Below are 23,501 nucleotides of genomic sequence, written 5' to 3' on the forward strand. Positions count from 1 at the left end.
AGCAGGTGAAGAAAAGGGCCTCTGAGCTAAACCCACTCCCTGATGGGCAGGGAAATCTGAGTGGCTGGAGCACATAACCTATTTAATCTTAGGACCTGTCCTGGTTTCAGCTGGAATAGAGTTAATTTTCTTCCTAGTAGCTGGTATAGTGCTGTGTTTTGGATTTAGTAGGAAAATAATGTTGATAACACACTGATGTTTTCAGTTGTTGCTAAGCTGTGTTTATATTAAGTCAAGGATTTTTCAGCTTCTCATGCCCAGCCAGCAAGAAGGCTGGAGGGGCACAAGAAGTTGGGAGGGGACACAGCCAGGACAGCTGACCCAAACTGGCAAAAGGAATATTCCATACCATATGATGTCATGCCCAGTATATAAACAGGGCGGAGTTGGCCGGGAGGGTCAGATTGCTGCTCAGAAACTGACTGGGCATCAGTCGGCAAGTGGTGAGCAATTGCATTGTGCATCACTTGTTTTGTATATTTTAATTCTTTTAGTATCATTATTGTAATTTTATTATTATTATCATCATCATTATTTTCCTTCCTTTATGTCCTATTAAACTGTCTTTATCTCAACCCACAAGGTTGTTTTTTTTTGTTCTCTCCCCCATCCCACTGGGTGAGGGGAGTGAGGGAGCAGCTGCATGGTGCTTAGCTGCTGGCTGGGGTTAAACAATGACAGGACCCCAGAAAGAATCTGTGAAATTTGAGGGTACCTGAAAAATCAGGCATGGAAACAAAAAATTCAGGACAGTTGGAGAAGATAGTAACTCTTTTCTTTGTCTTTAAGCAGTCCTTGTCTTTTGACTTTTTAAAAACAGGGGAGCTATCTCCTTTAAATTTCTCTTCACGGACTCAGCCTACCAGTTCTGGCCAATACACTCAGCTGCAGCTGTGGGGTCAGCCTCTCTGACTGCACTGCTTTTGTGACTCCCTGGCAGATCTTCCAGCATGCTGATATCAGCCAATGCACTCCAGCCAGCAATGCTCCTTTCCCTCTGCTCATTACCTTCCAGGTCAAGAAGGTACCTACGAGCAGAAAGCACAGACACAAGAGCCTAGGATGGTCTTCAATACTGCAAGCTTTGGAGAGTTGCTCTAGCTGAGCAACAAACTGCAAGAGCAACGACGTAGGCTACCACAAAGAAAAGAAAATAAAAACAACAAAACAAGACCAGTGCAAAGTCATTGATCCTTATTTCCTCCTACAGACAGAGAATTGCTTTAAAAGGGCAATCCAGAGAAACACTAAGGAGATGTGATGGATGGTCTTATCTAGCATTTCATTGCTAGGTAGACATAGTACGTCCATAAACATGAACAATTCGCTAAGAAACACACCATTTGTAACTCAAGCGGGGAACACAAAATGCATCAGAATACGAGGGAAGGAAAAGTCATGAAGTAGTTTAAAAAGGCCATTCTCACTAAAATAAAAATCTCTACCTTGCCTATAATTTGAAGTGACCAGTACACCTCCAGATTTGCAATCCATTTTAATTAGCGTCTTCATACAAAGAGAAATTATGTCTTCAAAATACAAGGAGTTAACCTATTTTTCAGTGGTAGATGGTCTAATGAGCAGCTCTACAATAAGAATAAATGGTATTGAGATGTGTCCATGACAGATGAGAGATCCAATTCCCTGCTCCGCCTACCATATTGTTATGGCAATTTTTCTTTTGTTAGTCTAATAAGTAAACGCAAGTTCATTACGCAGCCACCAGTTTATTTTGCAGCTGCTTTCCAGGTTATTCACCATATTTGCTTAACTATGAATGAAAGAACAGACAGCAGAATCCAGAATGCCTGTTCCCTGACACCATGGCTTACTGGCCAAGAATAATTACCAGCAACCAGTGATGAGATGTGTCACATTTCATTTCTGAGCCTATTCACAGTAAGATGTCAGTCATTCCAAGAGCTAAACATTTAGGCTTGCAGGCAACAGAAGACAGCAGAGCACTCTTCAACTGCAAGTTTCCACTACACTTCAAGGAACAAACCAGGAACCACTTTCTGGTTATTATTCCCCGTTTAGGCAAAACTATTTCAAATGCTCAATGACAAATATATAACCCAGGGGCTGGGGGGGTGGCAAGGGGGAGAAGCAGGGTGGGATGTATGGGTCACAGAAATTTCTGTCGCAATACCATCCCCATCAAAGACAATGCACAATGGTACAATGTAGATGATCAACTCCCTGAGCTCTTATGGGGCTTTACAAACGTCCACCAAACAGAAACTTTTTACAAGTGAACTGCTTACTTCATTTAAATATGTAGCCTGTATAATCAGAGTCTTTGAAGTAGGGAGACACATGATCAGGACTTGCCTTTTGATCTTTCCAAATTGTTTTAGCAAGTAACAACTATGCCTGAAGTCTTTTCTGGAAAACTTTATTAGCAACAATGTTTACAGTCTTAGAGACCAAGGTTCTCTTAGTATGGCTGTTAAATAACCTTCCAGAAACTGAAATCTTACAAAGCAAACTCAGGCTCTGCAAATAACAATGACGAATTTTACATAAATTCAATTAAAATTCCTAATCAAATGAGCTACAATACTATTCAACGCTCTGTACATATGCACATTAAAAAAAAAGAAAAAAAAAAAAAAGATGTGCTTTCACAGGATCTGCTGGATCCACACAGATCTCAGTCTTGTTCTTCGCTTATCTACTTGTACCCAAACCAAGTCAACGGATCTTGCATGAGAATCTCTAGATCAGAACAGATCAGGCTCTGGAGCAATCAAAAAAGGACCTTACTTTATCAATAAGCCTGAGACACCTTCACATTTCCAAAAAAGCAGCCAAAGTTGCCTAGTTATAAACTACAGCTGTTCCACTGATTAGCATGAGCTCAGTAATCATTTTTCCCAAACTTAAGGCAACTTAAAGAAACAAACTTTCTCTCCTTAGTGTGTGTTATAAAGGACTGTGCTCACATCACACATTCTATGCATCTCCTTAAACTACCAGAAACATTCACAGCCACTGTTTTTAGACAGTGCATACAGAGAAAGCACGGTTTTGACATAGACAAAGGAAATGCAAATTTCTTTACCTTTTATTTTGTTTTCTGCCCTCAAGACAAGGAAAACAAAATTTCTTCAGGCAATCTTCCTAGCCCATGCTTATACAGTGAAAAAAGGGAAAATAGCCCACTCATGAAAAAATGTTTATCATCTACATTTTATTGAGGAAGATCTAAAATTCATTAACTGTAGTAGCGGAATGCAGAAATCGTTTTAAAAGTTTGTTTGTTTTCAAGCAATTTCCGGGACAAAGAAGAAAAGAGAACAGTTCTGGGTTTCTCCCCCCAAACAGCATATCTGAAAACTTCGATCTATTTTTATGCAAATGTTTATGAATAAACTCACAGTCTTCTTACAGCTGAAAAGTGAAATGATGTATAGGAAGAATGAAAGTAATGTTAAACTATGAGCTAACAATTCCACTAGGGTACTCTGGTGATATCAGATACAATGAGAAATTTGCAGAGCAACCATACACCTGAAAATGAAGTCACTGCACGTTCTACTTGTTAAACACATGAATCTGGTCACAGTTAAGAGGGGAAAAATAAAATAATGGTGTCCACAATTCCCCTCAACCCTCTACCAATGCACCATTTCAACTTACTCCTAGAAGCAGATGGGCAATTATACAAAAGAATTTGAAATACAAAAGACTTGAGGGCAGGGGAGTTGTTGCTGCTTGCTTCTCAAGCCTGCTGCTGTTCAGAGGCATTTCAGCTTTTTATTTACAGACTGAAGCTATAAGGAGTTACAATCACTTCTCAAAAGTCAAAGAACAGCAGCATCCAGCAGAGAGCAGCTCCTTGCCTTTATCTTGTTGTTTTTGTCCCCCCCTTTATGTTTTAATGGTTTATTATCACTCTCTAAATAACAGAATGTGTTTGGTTTTTTTCTTTTCTCTCATCCTCTGAAATGGATTCAAAGCATCAATCCATTAAGAAAAGGCAATCATAGAAGCTGGAAGAAGTGAGGTAGTGCTGTGGGGTCAAGTTTTAAAAAAAACACATTTAAGTGCATCTCACATTGCATGCGTACAAACGTGCTTATGAAAATACACATATTGATTAGCTCAGAAGTGAAACTTTGGGAAGACATTTGGGTAGTCTGAACTTTTCAGCTACACTTGTGTCTACTTTGGCACCTGCAATAAAGTGCTTTCATGGATGCCCACCACACACCTACAGAAAGGTGCTTCAGACAACCACTGCATTAGTTGCTCAGCGTAGCGTGGCCATTGGGCAAAAGTTTTCTTTCAGGAGTCTGTATGAATTCTTTGGACCAGACTCGTGCATCCACGCTCACGAAGCTGCCTGGTATCTTATCCCATACATCTGTGTTACTTACATCAGAAAAGATGCATAAATGACTCACCAAAAAAGATCTGAAGCAGGAAGAAAATGCGCAGTTAAGGAAAATAAGCTTCACTTATTAGAAAAGAAAGATAGAGAAATGACTACACAATGCATACTAAAGGACTGTTTTAACTCAGAACTCAGCATAATGGAAATGAATAGCTTGAAGCAGGCGAATTAAAAGTATGAACAACACACCAATATCTACAATGAAGCTGGTAGTGGGAAAACCCACCAACAGACACAGTGGATGTTCCACTTTTGGTACCATTCAGAGCTTTTATAGAAGAAACATCTGTCTGTCTAACACAAGCCACAGACACCGAAAATCAAGGAAACTGGGTGACTTAAAACTGTATACCACCTTTGAACTACACCTTGGGGACAAACTCTGCCATCCTTTGGACACAAACAGTTTTCAATGAACCTATCTGGAACAGCACCTGTATCGAGTTTCTAATACACCATTTGACTATTATGGTCACACTGGTATCTTCTGGACAAAGAAATCCATTAAAGTAGACACCAGTTTGATAGAGCAAGAAGTTGAGAATTAAACTAAACTTTTAAATGTAAACTCAGTACGTTCTCTACGAAAAAAGTTGTCATTCTCTTTCTTCATAATTACCTTTTTTCTTTTTCTTAGAGTTTTATAATACGGATTTAAAGACAAAACCCCCCAACCTTCCACACACCTGTGTCACATTCCAGATGTGGAATCCACTATTTAAAACAAAACTGAATATTTCCTTTACTTAAATTACTGTACCAGTTTCTGTAGAAGGACCTGAAGTTTATGGCTCTGGTTTAGCACAGTCAAGAAGTACATTTAGCTGCAAAACTTAAGTTAGGTACACGCTTAAGTGCTCTGCTGAATTAGTTTCTCATAACAGTTTCCTGCTCCACAGTGGAGTCCATGCAATAACTTTGCAGGTCACTGACAAAACAGCATTTGGACATAGGAGACAATTGTTAAACAGCTTTTCCTCCTACAGGCTTTTGAAATTAATACTTTATTACTTCATATAAGACAGTAAAAATAATCCCACAACTTTTCATAAAAATTAAAAGGATTTAAAAACATATCTTATTAAAAAGCCAAACAAACTTTGCACTTAAAACCAAACTAAAGAAATACTATACACACACACACTTTAAGAAGAGATTATGATTTTCTATTTGATATCAACAGGCACTCTTCATTCATCTTCTGCAAGAAACTAGGTTAAGTCTCCATAGGCCACAGTCAGAGTTATTAAGTAAAGAAATATGCCACTGCTTCTGTGCCCTCCTTTTATTTCCTTGCTTCTTCAGTCTCATCTGGCTCTCTCTCTTGGTGCTCTCTTTCCCACCTCATTTCTTTCAACTCTTGTCTGTACTTTCGTTCAATGAACCGTTTCTGATGGGCCATCTGGGGGAAGTTATCTGACACAAGGAGAAATATTTTACATTAATAAACAAACTGGTAACACAGAAAGCCTCAGCTCTTATTTTTTTTTTAAGCTTTGATGAGATTAGGGGTAGAGGGGAATAATGTTATTACCATTTTTACTCATTTATTTCTAATAATCCATAGTAAACCAGGGCTGTGTGTCATAAGACTTTGGTTTCTTTATGATTTCCACATCTGTTTCCCCTGCTACAAAGCACTGTCAAATCTAATACACTCACAAAAATAAAATATAAAATCCTGGTATAGCAACATGGCCAGGTATTACCTGGATTTTACATTCTGTTCCCTTAGCAACATGTGGTCGATACTGAAAAACGAATGTGAGACTACTGTCAATGCTGTCAGGGTTTTTTGTCTTGTTCTCACTCCAAAAAGTATGAGCCACTGGTTCCAAGCATTGTACAGATGTTTCCATTATTATTATTGTTATTATTTTAGACCATGCAGAATCCACTAGATGCCCCACATTATGGCAGGGTTCCTAAGGGGAAAGTAATAATTTAGCAAAATGGAATGCAGTAAAATCTGTTCCTGAAAAAGTTAATGCTTGGCTATGTACCAGAATATAGCCTTAGCATAGTCTAAGAGCACGGATGAGTGAAGACTGGCTAAAACTGACTAGACTGAAGGCTGAGGTGATGGAGAAGTAGCCGGGGGACGGATGCTTTTGGTTTCAGACACTTGTCCATTGGCTGGTACATACATACACTAGTTAGAACCGAGGCTGTAAAACCAGCTTATATAATGGATCAGAATTGCTCTCAATTTAGGGCACAGCTGACAGAATATGACATTTTCTGCATGACCAGGATGCTGACATTCATCTGTGTCTCTGTGCTGCAGAGACCTGCACCCTCCAGCTGGTCAGAAAATGAAGAGGTCATAGAGTACATGGCAGCCTGCAGTTGGTGGTAAATCCTGCTGGGATCACACAGAGCTCTGGAATCAGCAATGGCTACCTATCTGTGTCCGAGATGAATGCAAAAGGTTACTACACTGACCTTTAAAGCCATAAACAAATTTGGGAGATATCTTGGCAAAGGACTGCTCTCTCTCTAGCTGCCTACCAAGAGAGAACTCAGCTGAGGCTCCTCAAGGAGGAGTCCCTTGACACCAAGCGTTTTCCTCCTCTTTCTGGGTCCCAGGCAGCACAGATTTGTTCAGCTAAAGAACACAGTGCAGAAGCCACATAATCTGCAAGAGTTTGTGGTAGAGCAGAATGACTTTCTACTGCTTTGTTTTATTGGCCGGTGAAATTTGTGCCTTTTATTATATACTACAGGAATAAAAGGTTTATTCATCAGTTATTTACAACTCAGGCATAGAAGGGTATATTTATTTAAACCAGAAAGCAATCTAAGTAACAGAAAATTGTTTTTAAATTGCTGCTGTTTTTAAAAACACTAGTGCTTTGTTTAATGGAGTTCTGGGATATTTTGTGGCTCATGTGCACCATAAAATGAAAATCAGATGTTCAGCACTGTGCCTGTAATGTGATTCTTTAAGAACTCTGAAGAACTCAGCTTGGTAGCAACCTGTTCGTTTATAATCCATTTAAGATGTTGAGAAGTTTATGTAATAAACTCATCATGGCTATCACATATATAAACAGGTACATGAACGTTACTTTTACTTGAAGTTAACCACTTATGCATTAAAAAAAAAAAAACCCAAACAAAAAACTCCACTCCACAAACATATACATAATAGAACAGGTGCCCATAGGGGCTGTGGAGCCTCCATCCCTAAAGATAGTCAAAACTTGACTGGCAAGGCACTGAGAAACATGAGCTAACTTGAAAGTTGGCTCTGTTTTGAGGGGTGGTTGGAGTAGAGACCTCTAGAGGTCTATGGTATTCAAACAAATACGTATGTCAGAAAAGAGCTGTGAAGTCCTTGGACTGATAGGCGATGAAGCTCACAGCTCTCTGAGTGGTGATACTGTCACAAGAAAAAACACTCAAACAAAACTTCAGTAACAGTTTGCAGATATTCAGCAGAGAAGGAAAGCTACATTTTCTACTTGTCAAAATTACTGGTGGTGAGAAGTATATGCCTAGCAGATGGATATAAAAAAATTTCTGAATTACAGGGATTCATTGTCTTCTGAAATTTTTAAGCCCTGGGATTTCCAGATGCAGAGATAACAGATTAAAAACCTTTGGCATCTGAGGAACTGCATGTCTTTCCTTTGAATCAAATGCAAAAAATGTACCTCCCCATGTTCTTCTGAATAGAGAGCTTCTGCTGCACAAAATGCTTGTAATCTATTTGCTTACAGTACATCCACACCTGGCACTTTAACTCAATTGACCGAAGATCTTTTGTATAAGAAGTTTGCATACACTCATTCCTTTCACACCTGAGACTCCATTGCAATGAAGGACTGCTCTCATGCTGGCTATCCTGTGCATAATTTTGAGAGATGCATACACAGATCACTGGATCCTCAGCTGATATAAGCCATTCTTAACAGATAAATATTGACTTACATTGGCTAGGGATCTGCCTGTTAGATTTTAACCTAGTCTACTGTATAATCTGAGAACAAATCTTATTTTCTAAATTGGCAACTGAAAAGTAATTTTCCTCCTCCCCTAAATTAGAGGATGAGACAACCACACCGTCAGAGACTAAGCAGTCTTATCCCACTGCACATTTAAGCATGGAAAATCTCAGAGGCTTCACTGCACAGGATTCCCTCTAAGTTGCAACCGCTGTAGCTGACCAACTCCCTTTAAAAAATACCTTTTGGTATCACATTAACTTCACCTGTTACAAAATTGTCTTGAAAGTACTAAAAGGAAAACCTGCTGCTTAGAAGCTGACAACATTCAGCATATACGTTCTGTTCAAATCTTATCCCCTACAAAACCTGCACCTCACCTCACTAAAGACCAAGGATGTAGACTATAAATTATTTTCTTTGTTGCCTAAATATCTTACATTTTTCAAGTGCGTCCATTGCAGCTCCCATTTCCGCTTGCTGAATACTGTGAAAGCCAAACAAAAACATGTTACATGAGATCTCAGTTGTACAGAATAAACTGAAGTTTCTGACAAAGTGGAACACTAGCTACTCTTTTGTAATAAAACTCTTTGGATAACCAGTAGCTAGTAATTCCCAGAGTTTATATCAGCCTTTCCATAAATATGTGAGCAATAGCACTACAGCTCCAGTAGAATATTTTTAAACTTAGATCAATAACACTAACAGAATACTCTAGTCCATTCTTCACTGAAGCATTTGCTTTTACTTGAGAGGAAAAAAGGAACAAAATCACAGAGGTGCGAATGCTATAAAACCAATGATATTTTTATAACGACCACTACATTTGGTAGCAGAAAATAAGATGAGGTCTTTGGGGTTCATGGTTGAAGTTTTTGCAACTTTAGAAACCCTTCTAAAATGCCTAGAAGTAATAACATCAGAAAAAAACCCTGAGAGCCTTGCACCCTTAACTTGCCAGCTTAAGTTGGCCAGTAATCCAGTAGCAAAGCCAAAGATAAAGTCACTATTTCCTGGAAGCTGTTCTGCAGTTTCTAGTCTGAGAGCCACAAATCGGTTAGCATCGCTAGCCACCTTGTAGACAAGTTCACCAAAAAAGCTTAAGACCCAAAACTATACAGACGTTGAACCCTTCAGGTATTCCTGAGGCAGAAACTCAGAACAGCTTGAAGAAGGCTCTATAGCTTTCCTTTTCTAAGGCCAACCACATACTTGTCTATCTTCACTGCTAGTCATTTCGGACACTGCCGCACCGAAACTTTAACACCATGTGACTAATTTTTCACTATACCTTGGGCCTTTACCGCATCCTATTCTTTCCCCTTTGAAGTAAACAGCTACTGTGTATGTCCTGGCATGAGATGGTCCCACTGTCTGCAAAGTCCTGAAATAAGAAAGATAGGATTTATTCAAGCAGGAAGTATTAAAAACCAGAATCTGTTTGTGGCACATACATCACCAAGCTTTCAGTCTGGTCAATACATATAGTGGAATTAGTGCAAAGTGTAGAGCAAGGGTTGAAAGATGCCTGTATAAGTCACATTAACCCAGAGATAACCAGTATGGTGCGCAATAAAAAGGAGAAATTTACATAAAATGCATCTTGTTTATATTGGTTATATTTATTCCTCCAGGTTCACTCAGGAGCACCACATGAAAATTAAAACTTTAACCTATAAGCAAACATGCAAACTATAACACAAAGTACTTAAACACTGTGAAAACACTTGTAATAAAGTCATAAATGGTGAGTAGCTGTGCAACTGCAAATAATCACACCAATATGATTATTGTGTGCACTAAAATTTTAGTCCCTGAGAGTTGTGCAGTTAGCAAGGTTTTAAAAGGACTTTATATTGGTCATGGTAGCTCTCTACATACTGAATTATCACAGTACAAAGAAATTTTTCATCAGCTTTGAAAAGTTACAGTTTGTCACGAAACAAACTTTCCATTTGAGCTAAAGTCTAGGACATGCATCAACAACCATCTAAAGGGGAAAAAAGATAATTCCCTAGACATGCAATGAATTGCTGCTTCTGCTGTTTCTTCCTGCTGTCCCAAATCTCTCCCCACTGTCAGCTTGAGTTCTGTCCACTACGCTGTTTCTTTTTGGAAGGAGCACCAATTTCACATCAATTTTGAAAGTATCTAACTATAGTACTCTGTCTCCGTGCGCTGTGAGCAAATAAAACCCACCTCAAATTTAAAAGCAATACTACTGACTGCAGTGAAAGATAACCCCAAGAAAAGGAATTTAACAAGATAATAGGAAGATAACAGCATATTACTAGCTCTAAGCTGTACTAAAAAAATCAATTTATCATCACGACAAAACAAAACAAACATTTGGTACTTGATACTCAGTGGGTTTTACAAGAATCAGGAATTGTTTTTATTGTATTCATCTCCCTCACCCAAGACAAAGCTGTGAGCCCTCACACAGAGACACTGAGGAGTCAGATTTGCAGAGCATCAGTTGCAGTGCTAGAGCGATCATATTTCTAAGTGCACTGTTTGTCACTATAACTGAACTGCTACATTTCATTGAAAACTTTACCTCAGTAAATGTGGCAAATGCACTTAGACTTTCATTCTTCATACCTTTTTGATATAATAATCCCAACAACACAAGCTTTGAACTTTCATAGCCTTTATCTCTTCCTTTCCGGCCTAACATTGCACCCATTCCTACATTAATTGAATGGATATGGATGTAATATACAATCTCAAGTTTATTATTGTCTCTTTGAAGCAGCTATTATGCTATTTTACAACTGAAAGAGAGAAGGGAGATCCATCCCATCCAGCTTCAGGTGTCTGAGGTGTACAATTTAAGAGGTTCATTGCCCTGAGCTCTTCTGTCACTAAACAGGAGGACATAACGTGGGCTGAATTGTGCACCGAAAATGTCCAAAACTTGTGTTGCCCTTCAATGCCTGACTCTGTGGATTAGAAATAGAGCCTACAATCAGATGCGTAACACAAAGCATTTATGATGTTTGCATAATAATGTAGTGTGCAGAGAAACTTCATACTATTACTGAAAATAGAATGGAGGTGTCTTGACTTCATACCCAAACAGCCATTGTTCCATTCATTTCATTTAAAATACTGCCATTCCTTACATTAAAAGAAGAACAAATATATAATGACGCCAATGAAATACTACTTTCAAACACAAAAATTATGTTTTCCCTTGCAACTGTACAAGGTAAAATGCTTACTAATTCTTCCTTGTAATGGCTTAAAACACCTAAACTTGGAAAACACTGGTTCAACATTTTCCATCGTCAAAGAGAGACTGGAGGGCTTGGATAACTACAATAAAACCAAACTATGGGAAAAACGTAGGGTGACTGATCACATCTTCCTCCACACAGAAGAAAGACTGACAATTAGCTCATATCCATATGATGCCAGTTCTTACTTGTAAAGAGGAATGTCTGGCTCTTTTCCTTCTGTCCTGAGAGTCAAGCAGCACTGCTGAAGCTGAGATTTAGGATCATTCCAATCTTGATTCAAAATAAACTCCTGTAAGAAGTTCACATAAATGCTTTTATGATTGAGAGATTGTGGTAAGAGTCCCAAATGCAATAATGTGTTAAAATATAGTGCCAGGAAAGTAGGAACCTGACTGATCTTACCTTTAGCCGTGGAAAAAAGCACACGTTCATGAAAGTGTGAACGTATTCCAAATCTTTATCAATGTACAGGGCAGCAATAAAAGCTGGGGGGGGAAAAAAAGGTACTGTCACTCATCCAAGGAGGATGTTAATGGCTTGCACTTTTAGAAACAAGTATCTCCGAGTACTCTAAAGCCATATTCAATTATGTTTCACAGCAGTGATCTGATGAGGGTATTATTATCCTGCATACACAGGAAAAAATAAAGTTGACCAAGAGATTAAGTGACTTACCCAAATCCACTCAGTCATTTAAAGAGCTAGAAACAACACTCAGCTCCTAATCTCACATTTTAACCAGGAGACCATGGATACTTACAAATAAATCACAACTGGGTACCATAAAAATTTTTAGATATAAATCACTCCTGTTTGTGTGCTATTTCCATTTGCTTAGAGGATTTGGCAAAAGCCAAGGGGTCTGAATGGCTCACAAAATATATCAAAATATACAAGATACGGATTAACTTTCTTTGCAGAATATTTATCACTGTTTCCACTTTCTTTGGAAAGAAGGTAGCACAAACTTCCATAAATGGACTAAAAAGAATTTAACTTTCATGTACCTTTCCCTCTTGTGGAATGACCACTTTGAAACCTCCTAAAATGCAGTCAAATGAACCACAGAAATATTCACCTGCTGAAGGAACTACTTTATCTTCCAATAGTGACAACAAGAACATATCAATGAAACATTGAAAATGCTGTTAAATAGCTCAACTCGGATTACAAGCTTTAACTTTCTAGACATGCTTTTGACCTGGTCATCATGACCCCTCAATTTCTAAGCCTACACCTTTGTATCTGCAATTACGCCTCCTTCATGCTTTCACACAGACTTCAAAAATCTAGGCTACTGTTAAAAAATCTGGCTTTCAGAGGTATAGGCATAATTCATTTGAAAACCTGAACATACATTTTTAATAGCCATTTTTTCTAATGGCTTTCTTAAACAAGCCCCGAGGAAAGAGAAGTCGCATAAGTACTAAGCTGTTATAACCAAATTAACTCACATTCCAAGAGATCAGCCAAAGTCTTAGTTCGAAGAGCTACAGGTCTTTTTGTCTTGTCATTAGTGATGGCAAATTCTTGCATACCCAGCTCTTCTGCCACCTTGGCCTGTGTCCTGTTGTTCACCAAAGAACTTCTCAACAGCTGCAACAGAAAGAAGTTCCACTCAATGGTAACAATTAGCAATATCAAACTATGAAAGGTAGGGAGAGCTGGGGAGACAAAGTTACTTTTATCCTTGTAGCCTCTCGAAATGATTTACATAATCACAGACACACACATTCTTTCTACTGCTGATTTTTCCTTCTGTTTCAATTCTTCTCACCAAATTTTATTTATTCTATGGACACATTACTTCTGTAGATGTGTCTTGCATTTAAAAAGCTTGTTTGTGAGCTTCTTTGCAATCATATAGCATCTCTTCATCAGTCCTGTACTTTTTTAGCCAATCTGCATTTTTCTAGTTTAAGTAATACACAGCTATATACATTTTTCCACATAAAGTGAATGTCCCCATATAGATCAGTCCCCAGTGTCCACCAAATAAGAAATAAATAGGCAGTAATTAAAACCAATACACATTAAAGGAAGACAGTCTAGTGTTTCAGAACAAGCAGATGAGGAAGCTGCTCCATTCATTTGGCCAGAGAAGAAAATGCATAGCTGTACAGCCTGTATGTACTGTTTGCTCTACTGAAGGCAGTATAGCTGAGCCAATGCACCCCTGACAAAGATCTGGCTCTAACATTTTCAATGTATGACAATATCCAGGACACCTGGTTCTCCAGCAGAGTTCCCTGAAATGCTTAACCCTGGCTCTAGGCGGACTGCTTAAATAAACATAGAGCTCTGCCAAAGATACAATCCCATATAGCTTAAAGGAGTATTTTGGAATTTTAGGGTTTCATACAATTTTCTGAACCCCTGGTTAAGGTGAGATTTTTTCCTGTTTGTTTGCTTTTTTGCTTTAAATGAAACAGCATTAATTTAAGAAGTTAGGGATATTATAGGAGGTGCAGGTGAGAGGGAAAGAATGTCTCTCTTTTCCACTGTTTATGTGTAATCTAGAGTTGAGAAGCTGCATACACATTTTTTTCTCTCTTTGTCTTCCATATCACATTTGCTCAGCTTATTAGATCCAAGTTATATGCTACCTGGCTCCAGCATGTCAACTGAGCTTATGAAAATCAAGATTTATTTGCTGCACTTGATACTTCATCTCTGACAACAGATAAACGAAGAACAGTATGTTCATAATTTGTCTGGCAATGATGTATGAAGCAGATACTCACAACTTGATCTTCATAAACTAGGCAGACTGCAGATAGGATTATTACCTGCCTCCCTAACCTCTGCTTAAACCCATCTTCTACTTGTTCCTCTCCAAAATTCTTCCCTTTTATGTCCTTAGGATAAATAAACTATACTTTCCCCAACAAAATCCTAAGTATGACATGCAACCTACGAGACAGAAGTGCAGTATCACTTGACAAAAATCTGTTTCTTGTAACGGGAGAAGAAGGATCTCTCTTGCTGTGTTTGCAGAGTAGTTATTTTGATAGGACCCGTAATCATGATTAGTAGTATCATAAAACAAAGAGCAACATATACACTACACAGTGAATTAGAGATGGAAAAAAAAACCGGTTATCCTTCTAGCACTGTGGTTATCAACTTGCTCCATATTAGAATTTGCCTCCTCTACAAGTGTGATCTAGCAAGAAACTCAATTCCCCTTAATAATACGGGGAAGACATGGTACCTGTGCCTTCCCAGCAACTTTTTTAGAGCAAGTCTCCACTCTGGCAACACACAGCCTGCATCATTGCAGATGCTGTAACATGTGACGGATGCTTAACTGGAGCTTAACTCTAATTAGAAAGCAATTTTTTTTTATTCTTCCGTCTTCACACAGCATACTACTACCTGTGACTGCAGCATAAGCCAGTACTGGAGAAGCTGTATCTTCCAACAGCAAACAAAATTTCATCCTCTTTTATGGCAGATGACTTGGCTATCTCAAAATACGTACACAAGACTACATTCTCCTTTCTTTTTCTTAAATATAGTTAATTTACAGACATCTCTCCACAAGTAATCACTACACACTGGGAAGCCACTGCATTGCCAGTCAAGTGGAATCTTCCCAACCTTGACCAAGACACCATTCAGCTGATGTTCCATTATTACTTTGAATGTAAGTACGTTCCCAGATGACAGGAGAAAGCTCAGTGTTTGCTGTTTCTCTTCAGATCCCACATCATTAGTTTCCTTTCTCACGAGTCTCATTTCATTTGTCCTCAAATTTAAAAACATTCTAAGACAATTTTCTTTTTCACCGCACGTGCATCCCCAGAGTTGAAATTTTATTCTAGGTATTGCCTACTTCTCCAAATCTTTATGTGTTTTCAGCATCCATTCCACTCTAACGTTGTAGTTTCCCCTACAAACTTGGACTGTGCAACTTGTTCTACTTGCCAACTCACTAATCATTAAATTAAGCAACACGGAGACATTCTGATCATTGTTCTGAGTATTTACACCCATTAATAGCAACACTTCATATCCTTTCTGCCAAATAGTTCTTGAAAGATTTATCTTACTATAACACCACTGATGCCTACATTCTTAAAAGTCACCTACAAAGCAAAAAAAACCCCATCAGTCTTGGATTTCTGCCTTATGTTTTTGTTTCTCTGAAGAATTAATACGACAAGGCTCTTCCCCTTTCAAAGCCTGAACTTTTAAGTAAAAGTTATCTACTCTGTCTCCTGAACGGTGCAGAAGAATCCATACAAATGTAAATGAAACTTAAGAACTTGTGAAGAAAAATTAAAATTACTTTTAGTCAGAGCATGTACTTTTTTTCTTGTAAACAGCTTTAGCCCAAAAGACCCAAGAAGCATATTCTTGAAAACACATTGCCTGCTAGAGACTTAGCATCACCATCCCTTTATTGATTTGAGAAAACCAATCCGAGTAGCTAAGAAGCCTACAGTGCTACTTCCTAATTTTAACTAGGAGACTCGACTCATATTCCTGATACCTGTATCACTTTTTTGTTCTAGTCAAGACTTGAAAACTATGAAAAATTTAGTAAGCCTAAGAAAATTTCTTCCTCACAAACAAAGCCACAGTTTTCTAGCTGCAGTACTAAATGAATCAATCAGGAAAAAACCTACATATACTACCACCCTATGTTTAAAGTACTGTAAATTGCTGAAAGATCCCCAAACTGGGTTGTTCAGAGCCCAGATAAGAGAGGCTGAAAGGCTACAGTAAACAACAACAGATGACTATAACAATAGTAAAATTAAATTCAAAAGCTACCACAGGAGCTCCAGATTGAAGACAACAGGAAAACCAGACTAAAATAGATGTAAAAACTTCTTATCAGGAAACATAACCCTGCCTGGTTGCAGGTTCAACAGACTAGAAGCCATGAATAAAAAGTCATGTGATGTGCCTATTTAAATAAATGGTTTAAGACACCCATCTTTAAACAAGAACTAGTCATCTCCCAGTTTCATCACTGCCACCCTTAAAATTATTGATCCATTTCACAGACAGAACAAAAATTATTGCACTGGGCTCATAAATCATCATTTCCTATTCATTGCAGTGCTCATGACTTAAAATTAACAATGCCTTATTAAGAGCAGTGGTTGCTGAGGCTTCTTTTATTAATCAAATCCAGAATAATTCACTAGCTGCTCCCATAATTTCAGTCTCCATCCCACTCTTGCTCTTCTGCAGAGCATGATTGATGGCAGTCTCACCGTTAAGTGCCCTTCATGATGATCGGGAAAATGTATGAATAAATACTCTGTGGCTACCAACTGCATTATGGAGTCACCCAGGAATTCCATCCTCTGGTTGTGGCCTCTGAAAAATGAGACATCAATGCAGCAAAATCAATAAGCACTCAGGGAGGAAAACACAAAACCAGTATGCACACACAAATTAAAATAAAGAGTGATCTGAGAGTGAGCCTCGCTCATTTCCAAACGCATTTAAGACAATTTTCCAGTGTTAACCAGGTGAGATGAAAACACAGTTCATTACTGTTGTAACACCAACTTTCAGAGAGAAAGCAAATCAGGGCAGCTACATATAAACACAATTATTACATGCTAGATCTGGGACTAACAAGGAGAAGAGTAGTTTACATCAAGTTTGTAATGGGATAAGGTCTCTACCTGCAACTTCTTATAAGAAAGTGAACTAATGAATGCAATGACTTCAATAGAGAAAAAGGTCTGTCCATTCACAGGAAATAAAAAGATCAGGGTTTAAACTCATGCGAGATCCTGGACTGGGTAACCACTGGTATGGCTCTACCGTTTGCTTTAAAACAAGGCCTGGCAGCTGTACACTTCACGGAACACAAGGGTTGCACTTGGACCAAAGAGCATGATGTTACTTCTTTCCTCTGCCCAAATGTACCTCCAAGTATGTTTTGCTACTGTCTCAGGAGCGATGTGCAAATATCAGTGATGCAGGAAGCTCAGAAGAAACACCGGGATGGCTCTCTGACATCTTCTATAGTCTTTCCCAAGGTATCCACTACTGACTACTGTCAGAGATGGGACACTGAGCCAGGCGGGCTTGCAAACATAGCTACTCTATTCTCTTCTGGAGGGCAGATATAACATCTAGAGTTTGTTTACAAATAAAGCGATCTGGGATACTAACAGAAGGACCAACAGTGCTACATGAGCACTTTTGCTGTGTACTCACAGAGTCAGATGGTTAAAGCCTACTGTCCTCAGAGTAAACGCACGTGCTAGAAGCCGAACATGAGTAAAGATGACTCCAATTGCCTCCTCAAACTCTGTAAGCTTTTGAAGAACTGGAGAGGTCTCAATGAGTTGCCTGTCAGTATTGGACTCCTGCAGCTGTAAACAAAATGAAGTGTAAATAATGACAAACTGACACTGTTTCAGAACTTTTCAGAGAAAAGCAACCCTTCTGTAAACTAAGGGCAAAGAATACACTGAACAAGTCGTTCTCCGGACAGCTGAACTGAGAAAACCGAGTTTCCTCTGGCTTTTTGTCTTGGATAATTACCACTCAAAGAAGATGTGAGTTCTGATGAATGCTTTTTTAAAAGTTGAGGCCCTTACAACACATTGCTTATATGGTCTTGTCTCTACATGTGGATAGCATGGGCTACGTATTTTCACAAAACACGTACAATTGTATGTACATGTCTGAGTTTTCTAATATTATCACATTGTTTGCAACTGAGCAACGGATTCAAAAATTATTAGAATAGGACTGGCAGACTGACAGCATGTCAAGATGAGACGAAACCCAAATCTATTTCTCCCACTTTCCTTCAGTATCAAAAATCAAGAATAAATACTTAGTATATGAAATTCAAAAGGGCACAATAACACAAGAAAATTCAAATTATCACTTTGAGTCAGTATCTTTTCTTATCAGTTTCTTGTCTAATGTCCTTGATGTGGTGACACTGTTAAATGGCTTTCTGGAGCTGGGAAATGGTTTAAGCATTTCCTCCAGCCACTCTGGGCATCTCTCTTGTATAGCCATGCCTTAGAGGAGGAATCATCCAGATGAGGATGCCTAAAGGAAAAGTACAAATAGGCACAGTTTTTTAAAGTGGCATTAAGATCTTTTTTGGTTTGTTGTCTGTCCTTTTTCTATTCATTTGTCTTTTTCCTTAAACACTATTGAGCTTTCAGCTGACATTTTCATAGAACTACATATCCCGGCACCAAAATCCCACACTTGGGCGATAATGGTCAGTTTGGAGTTCAGTTGTATGTGGAGCTGAGACTGCTTTTTGCTTCCTCATGCACAGTCCTTTATATTTACCTACACAGAATTTCATCTGCTTTTTTACTCCATAGTTAGTCACTCTTGCATTCTCGCAATCAGACTGCAATTCTTCAGCCTGCTCCTGTCCCTGCTACCATGAATAATTTGGTATTGTCAACAAACTGCCACCTCACTGCTCATCCTCTTCCCTAAGCTGTCGATGCGAACAGCCTGTACTTCAGCAAAGATCCCTAGGGAAATCTGCCAGTGATCTCCATCCCTTGTAAGATGTGGTCATTTCACTCTTGTTCTCCACTCCTTATGTTTCAGCCATTCCTTTAAATCTTGTAAGGACTGACAGTATTCACCGGGGTTGCTTTTTTTTTTTATTATTCCTTTCTTTTTTTTTTTTTAAACACATTTTTAAAAGCCTTTCATGAGTGCCTTTCCAACAGCCTCTTAGGAAACCCAGTGGACAGTATTATCTGCATCATCACATGCTTTTTTTGTCTCCTCTAAAATCTCCTATTCATTTGTGAGGCAGGACTTGTCTTTACATGTTGATTCTTTCTAAAAAGACCACATTTATCCAGGTGACCACTAATTTTTTTCATCACTATTTCTACTGACTTGACTACTGCCAAATAACAGGGCTACAGGCCTTCAGTTCTGTATATCTTACCCAGAGCTTTTTTTTTTTTTAATTGGCATCTTATTTGTCATATTGTTACAGTGACTTCTAATAGTTTTTAAAATGCCATTTTTCAGGCTAGCTGTGCCCAAAGGCCAGCCTGAGCAGCCTGTGTTTTCCCTACTGGCAAGTAGAGAGCTAGGATGGCTTCTGGGACATGGAAGAAAATAAATTTTCATCTCACAAGTTAAAGTAGTAGCAAGAAATGATAAGCTGCATACACTGTCTCCAATCTCTAAGCAGAGTCCAAGTCTTCTTTATGAAAGCAGAGATAAAAAGGTTAAAATAAAATAAAGTAAGAGAAAAGAAACAAATCCAGAGTACGAAGAATTTTCTTGGGAACTTGTGCCACCATGCAGGATAGCTGGTGCTGAATCTCAAAAGTTCATCTTCCCATTAAGACTCTTTTCTATTTACACTCACAGAGAGCTGGTTGTAAAAACGCTTCATGCGCACTGATTTGTTGCTGAAGACTTTGTACCCATTGCAAAATCCGTACAAATATACGAGACTTTTCAGATGGAGGCCTCAAAGTGACCTTCTGCTGGAAGGGTGCACTCATAAAAAGTTTCAAAGGAGTCAAACTGACTGCACAAAACGTCCGAGATTTGGTTGGACAAAAGAAATCTCCCAGATGTTCATAAGACCCTGAAAACCTTACTAACTGACTGGATGACAATTTGAATACAGCTATTCTTGCAGCACCCCTGCACACCTGGAAAATGCTACCATGTTTGCTGTGAAGACAAGCAGCTATAGTGCAGAGAGGTTCTGTGACTTGCTCTAGGCCTCCCTCAGAATTCAGTCAGGGAACAAGGACTGGGAAACCATTCTCCCAACTTCCAGCCTTGTAAACTAGCAACTTGTGAACTTGTATGCTTCAATACATGGAGGATAAATTAGCCTTCAGACACCTTCATAACTTCAGTGTTTACTTGGTATTAAAGCTACTGGAATCACCGAAACAAACATGCTATCATTGCACGCACACACACACAAAAAAAAAGAATAAATCAGAATCCCACTCTTATTCCATTCAACTAATGTGCCTTCCTACTACTAAGGTTTCAGTCTTAATTTCAGGTTAACAAAACATGTATATAGATTGTTTTTGTACCCTTTTCCCCCTAACTTCAAGAAGATGAACAAGAAGCCGCCAAAATGTTACCTCTCACTAGATTTATTGTATAAGCACAGCTATATATCAAATATGAGTCAAGGAAAGGTGAATGATTAACACTCAGAGAGGCAGAGACACATTATTTATAAAAAGAAAACAAACCCCAAACCCAAATCCAAACACAAAGGCAAATATATATACTCCTTTGGCTACTTTTTACCACAATTTCTGAGCTATCATTACAATGGAAACCTATGGAAAAGCATCCCTGAAAATAAAACAGAGCTATGAAATTTATTACAGAAAGGGATACACTTACTTGGAGTGGGTGTAGTGGATAATTAAGCCATACATCCCGCAGGTCCTGCAAACATTGAGAGATGCCTTTAATGCTCAAAGGAGTCATTTAACAAATTCCACAGTACTAAATAAAATGTCATTACTTGAAATACTGAACTATTTCAGATGCTGACTCTGCTTATTGCAAATTCAATAGTGCTGGCAAACTAATTTTTAAAATCGTGTATTTGCTGTTCAAACTGCCTGTAGTTCTCCCAATTAGCTTGTGTCAAAGAGGTGGAAAAATCCTTGAACCAAATAAAAAGTGGTTAAAGCAAGAAAAAGATTTGTTTAAGCCTCAGGACTAACTTTATTTGCAAGTACTCCTCAGTAGCAAGTTTGACTTCACCAAAGGCAAGGACTAAAAAAGAAAAAAAACAAACTTATTTTCTTCTATTTCGTATAGGCTTCCTTCACTACAGGCACTGAGCACCAAATAAACACTGAGTTACAATGGGCTTCAAAATACTTTTATTTCTAATAAGCTTTGTCATTTCATAGACTCGGAGACTTTCAAGAAGGAAAATACGGTATAATTCATCCCCTCACCACTGCCACATGTATTGTCCCAGCAGTATGTACTGGTCACTTTCCTTAGCCATTATATGGGATAAATTCCAACTAACAGTGATCTAAGATACAGTACGCAAGAATGGATCAGACTTTAACTATGCAATTGGGTAAACATTGGATGAAATGCCCTGTATTTTTTTCAAAGATATGTTTCAAACTTTTAGGGGTGGAACAATTTAACTGATGAAACAGGAATAGTCGCTCTACATGTGCATCACTCCCCGAGGCATGCCGCCTGGATCCACAGCACCCATCTCTGTTGTTAGAGCAGCACTGTGAATGGAAGTCTGCAGGTTTCCCACGCCACCTGCCCTTCCCTATCTAAGCCAACCAACAAACAGCACATCTGAGGAAACACTGTAATTTTTTTGCCTGAACCAGTGCAGCTTGCTGTCCTAAACACGCTATGCTATGTTCAGTTTCCAGGAACTAAGTACAACAGGTGTATTCCTGTTCATTTGTGATTCTCAAGTAAAACAATGGACAAGGAAGCATGTCTTCAGTTATTTTTAAAATGGAAATCAAATCATATAAATACATAAATACCTTGTCATTGAAGAGTAAACGTCCAAATAATTGTTTTGCTTCTTCTAGGCTCCCTTCTAGATAAACAGCTCCTGCATGAGGGGACCAATACGTCAAAGGTCAATAATGCATTAGTACTCAGAAAACTACTAAGCACAGGAAAGTCAAAGATCTCTGCCTTCTTCACCGCCAATACATTTTTTTTTTTTAGAAGCATGCTTTCTGTAGTAATACCTAATTTTCTGAGAAATTTAAAGCATGTTAAACACGAACATAAATCAATGGTCATAAAATGCACAGAAAAACCTGAAATAATTAAATCGGTGATAGAAAACGATACATCCAAAGAGCAAAGTTTAAACAAATCAGGCTAGAAGCAATCTATTTCTAAAAGTAGTTTCCAGTAATCAGATAACTATACCATATACGTAGATAGTGAAAGCCATAAAATACATTTCAATAGCTAGTAAATAATTTTCATTTATTCTGTACTTTCAAGAACATTACATTCTGCATATAAATGATGTGTCAGGACTATTCCAAACCTCAATGTCTCCCCAGTATCACAATAACACATTGTCTGAACTGGACACTGCACCTCTGCATCCCAATTTCTGGAGATTATGGTACTTTTTTTTTTTTTTAACTGCATATACAGCCCTCCATATGCCCCTTAGTAACAAGCTCTGCAAAACTTGTGCTAGCATATTATATTTTTTGGGTGTACCATATACACTCTGTATCTGCACAGGCACTTTATAAATTCAGTATCAACATTTTGTCCTTTGATACTCTTTACAGGAGAGCTTCTGAAAACCTCAAACTAGTTCTTGCAAGCACATCTGTATAAAAGCAAAGGGAATACATAGCTACATGAAGAACACAGAGAAAGGGAGTTGATGTTCCCGCATACAGGGAGAACATGGTTTGCCTTGCTGTGTCTTTCCCCTCCTCTTTCCTTTTAATTCCTCACTAGGTCAACTACCTTCTTTGGACTCTTTCGAGAACAGTTTGGGGGTTTATAAGACTATCTTGCCAGAGGCATATTATGAGAGCACAGAATTTCAAACAGGTCCTAGGCAGCCTGCTTATACTTTTGGCTATTATTTTCATCACAGGGAAGAAGCACCAGACTTCTACAAAGGTTCTCAAGTAGGAGCTCCAGACCCTACATATACTTTTATAGTCCCTTAAGATTTTAGCTATGGCGCTGAAAAAAATCTTATTGCTCAATTAACTTTGTGAACAACTTTGTATTGGAGGTTAAACAGCAAGTCTGCTCTCTTAGCAAATCTCAATGCTTGCCAAATAGTCCTCATCATTACATCCTAGACAAGCTGAAGTATATGAACAAAGCCACAGATACATATATAGTGTTCCTTTTCTGATTTTTTTTTATTTTTAAATTAAAGAT

At 38.4% G+C, this 23,501-nt stretch overlaps 1 protein-coding gene across 1 annotated transcript in view; it reads right to left on the bottom strand.

The window, feature by feature from the left end:
* Window positions 1-3,036: 3,036 nt before the first annotated feature.
* The window catches only part of DROSHA (drosha ribonuclease III), a 72,825-nt gene continuing 52,360 nt past the window's right edge, over window positions 3,037-23,501 (bottom strand). Inside the window, exons 23-32 of the mRNA XM_050891971.1 lie at window positions 22,109-22,179; window positions 20,970-21,014; window positions 17,793-17,950; window positions 16,832-16,937; window positions 13,055-13,196; window positions 12,003-12,085; window positions 11,786-11,889; window positions 9,647-9,739; window positions 8,793-8,839; window positions 3,037-5,818 (exon numbers count right to left, since the gene is read on the bottom strand). Of these exons, the coding sequence (XP_050747928.1) occupies window positions 5,688-5,818; window positions 8,793-8,839; window positions 9,647-9,739; window positions 11,786-11,889; window positions 12,003-12,085; window positions 13,055-13,196; window positions 16,832-16,937; window positions 17,793-17,950; window positions 20,970-21,014; window positions 22,109-22,179 (980 nt within the window). The 3' untranslated portion in view covers window positions 3,037-5,687. The remainder of the gene's footprint in view (window positions 5,819-8,792; window positions 8,840-9,646; window positions 9,740-11,785; window positions 11,890-12,002; window positions 12,086-13,054; window positions 13,197-16,831; window positions 16,938-17,792; window positions 17,951-20,969; window positions 21,015-22,108; window positions 22,180-23,501) is intronic.

The sequence above is a fragment of the Gymnogyps californianus genome, chromosome 2 (assembly GCF_018139145.2).
Source record: "Gymnogyps californianus isolate 813 chromosome 2, ASM1813914v2, whole genome shotgun sequence".
Lineage (NCBI taxonomy): Eukaryota > Metazoa > Chordata > Aves > Accipitriformes > Cathartidae > Gymnogyps > Gymnogyps californianus.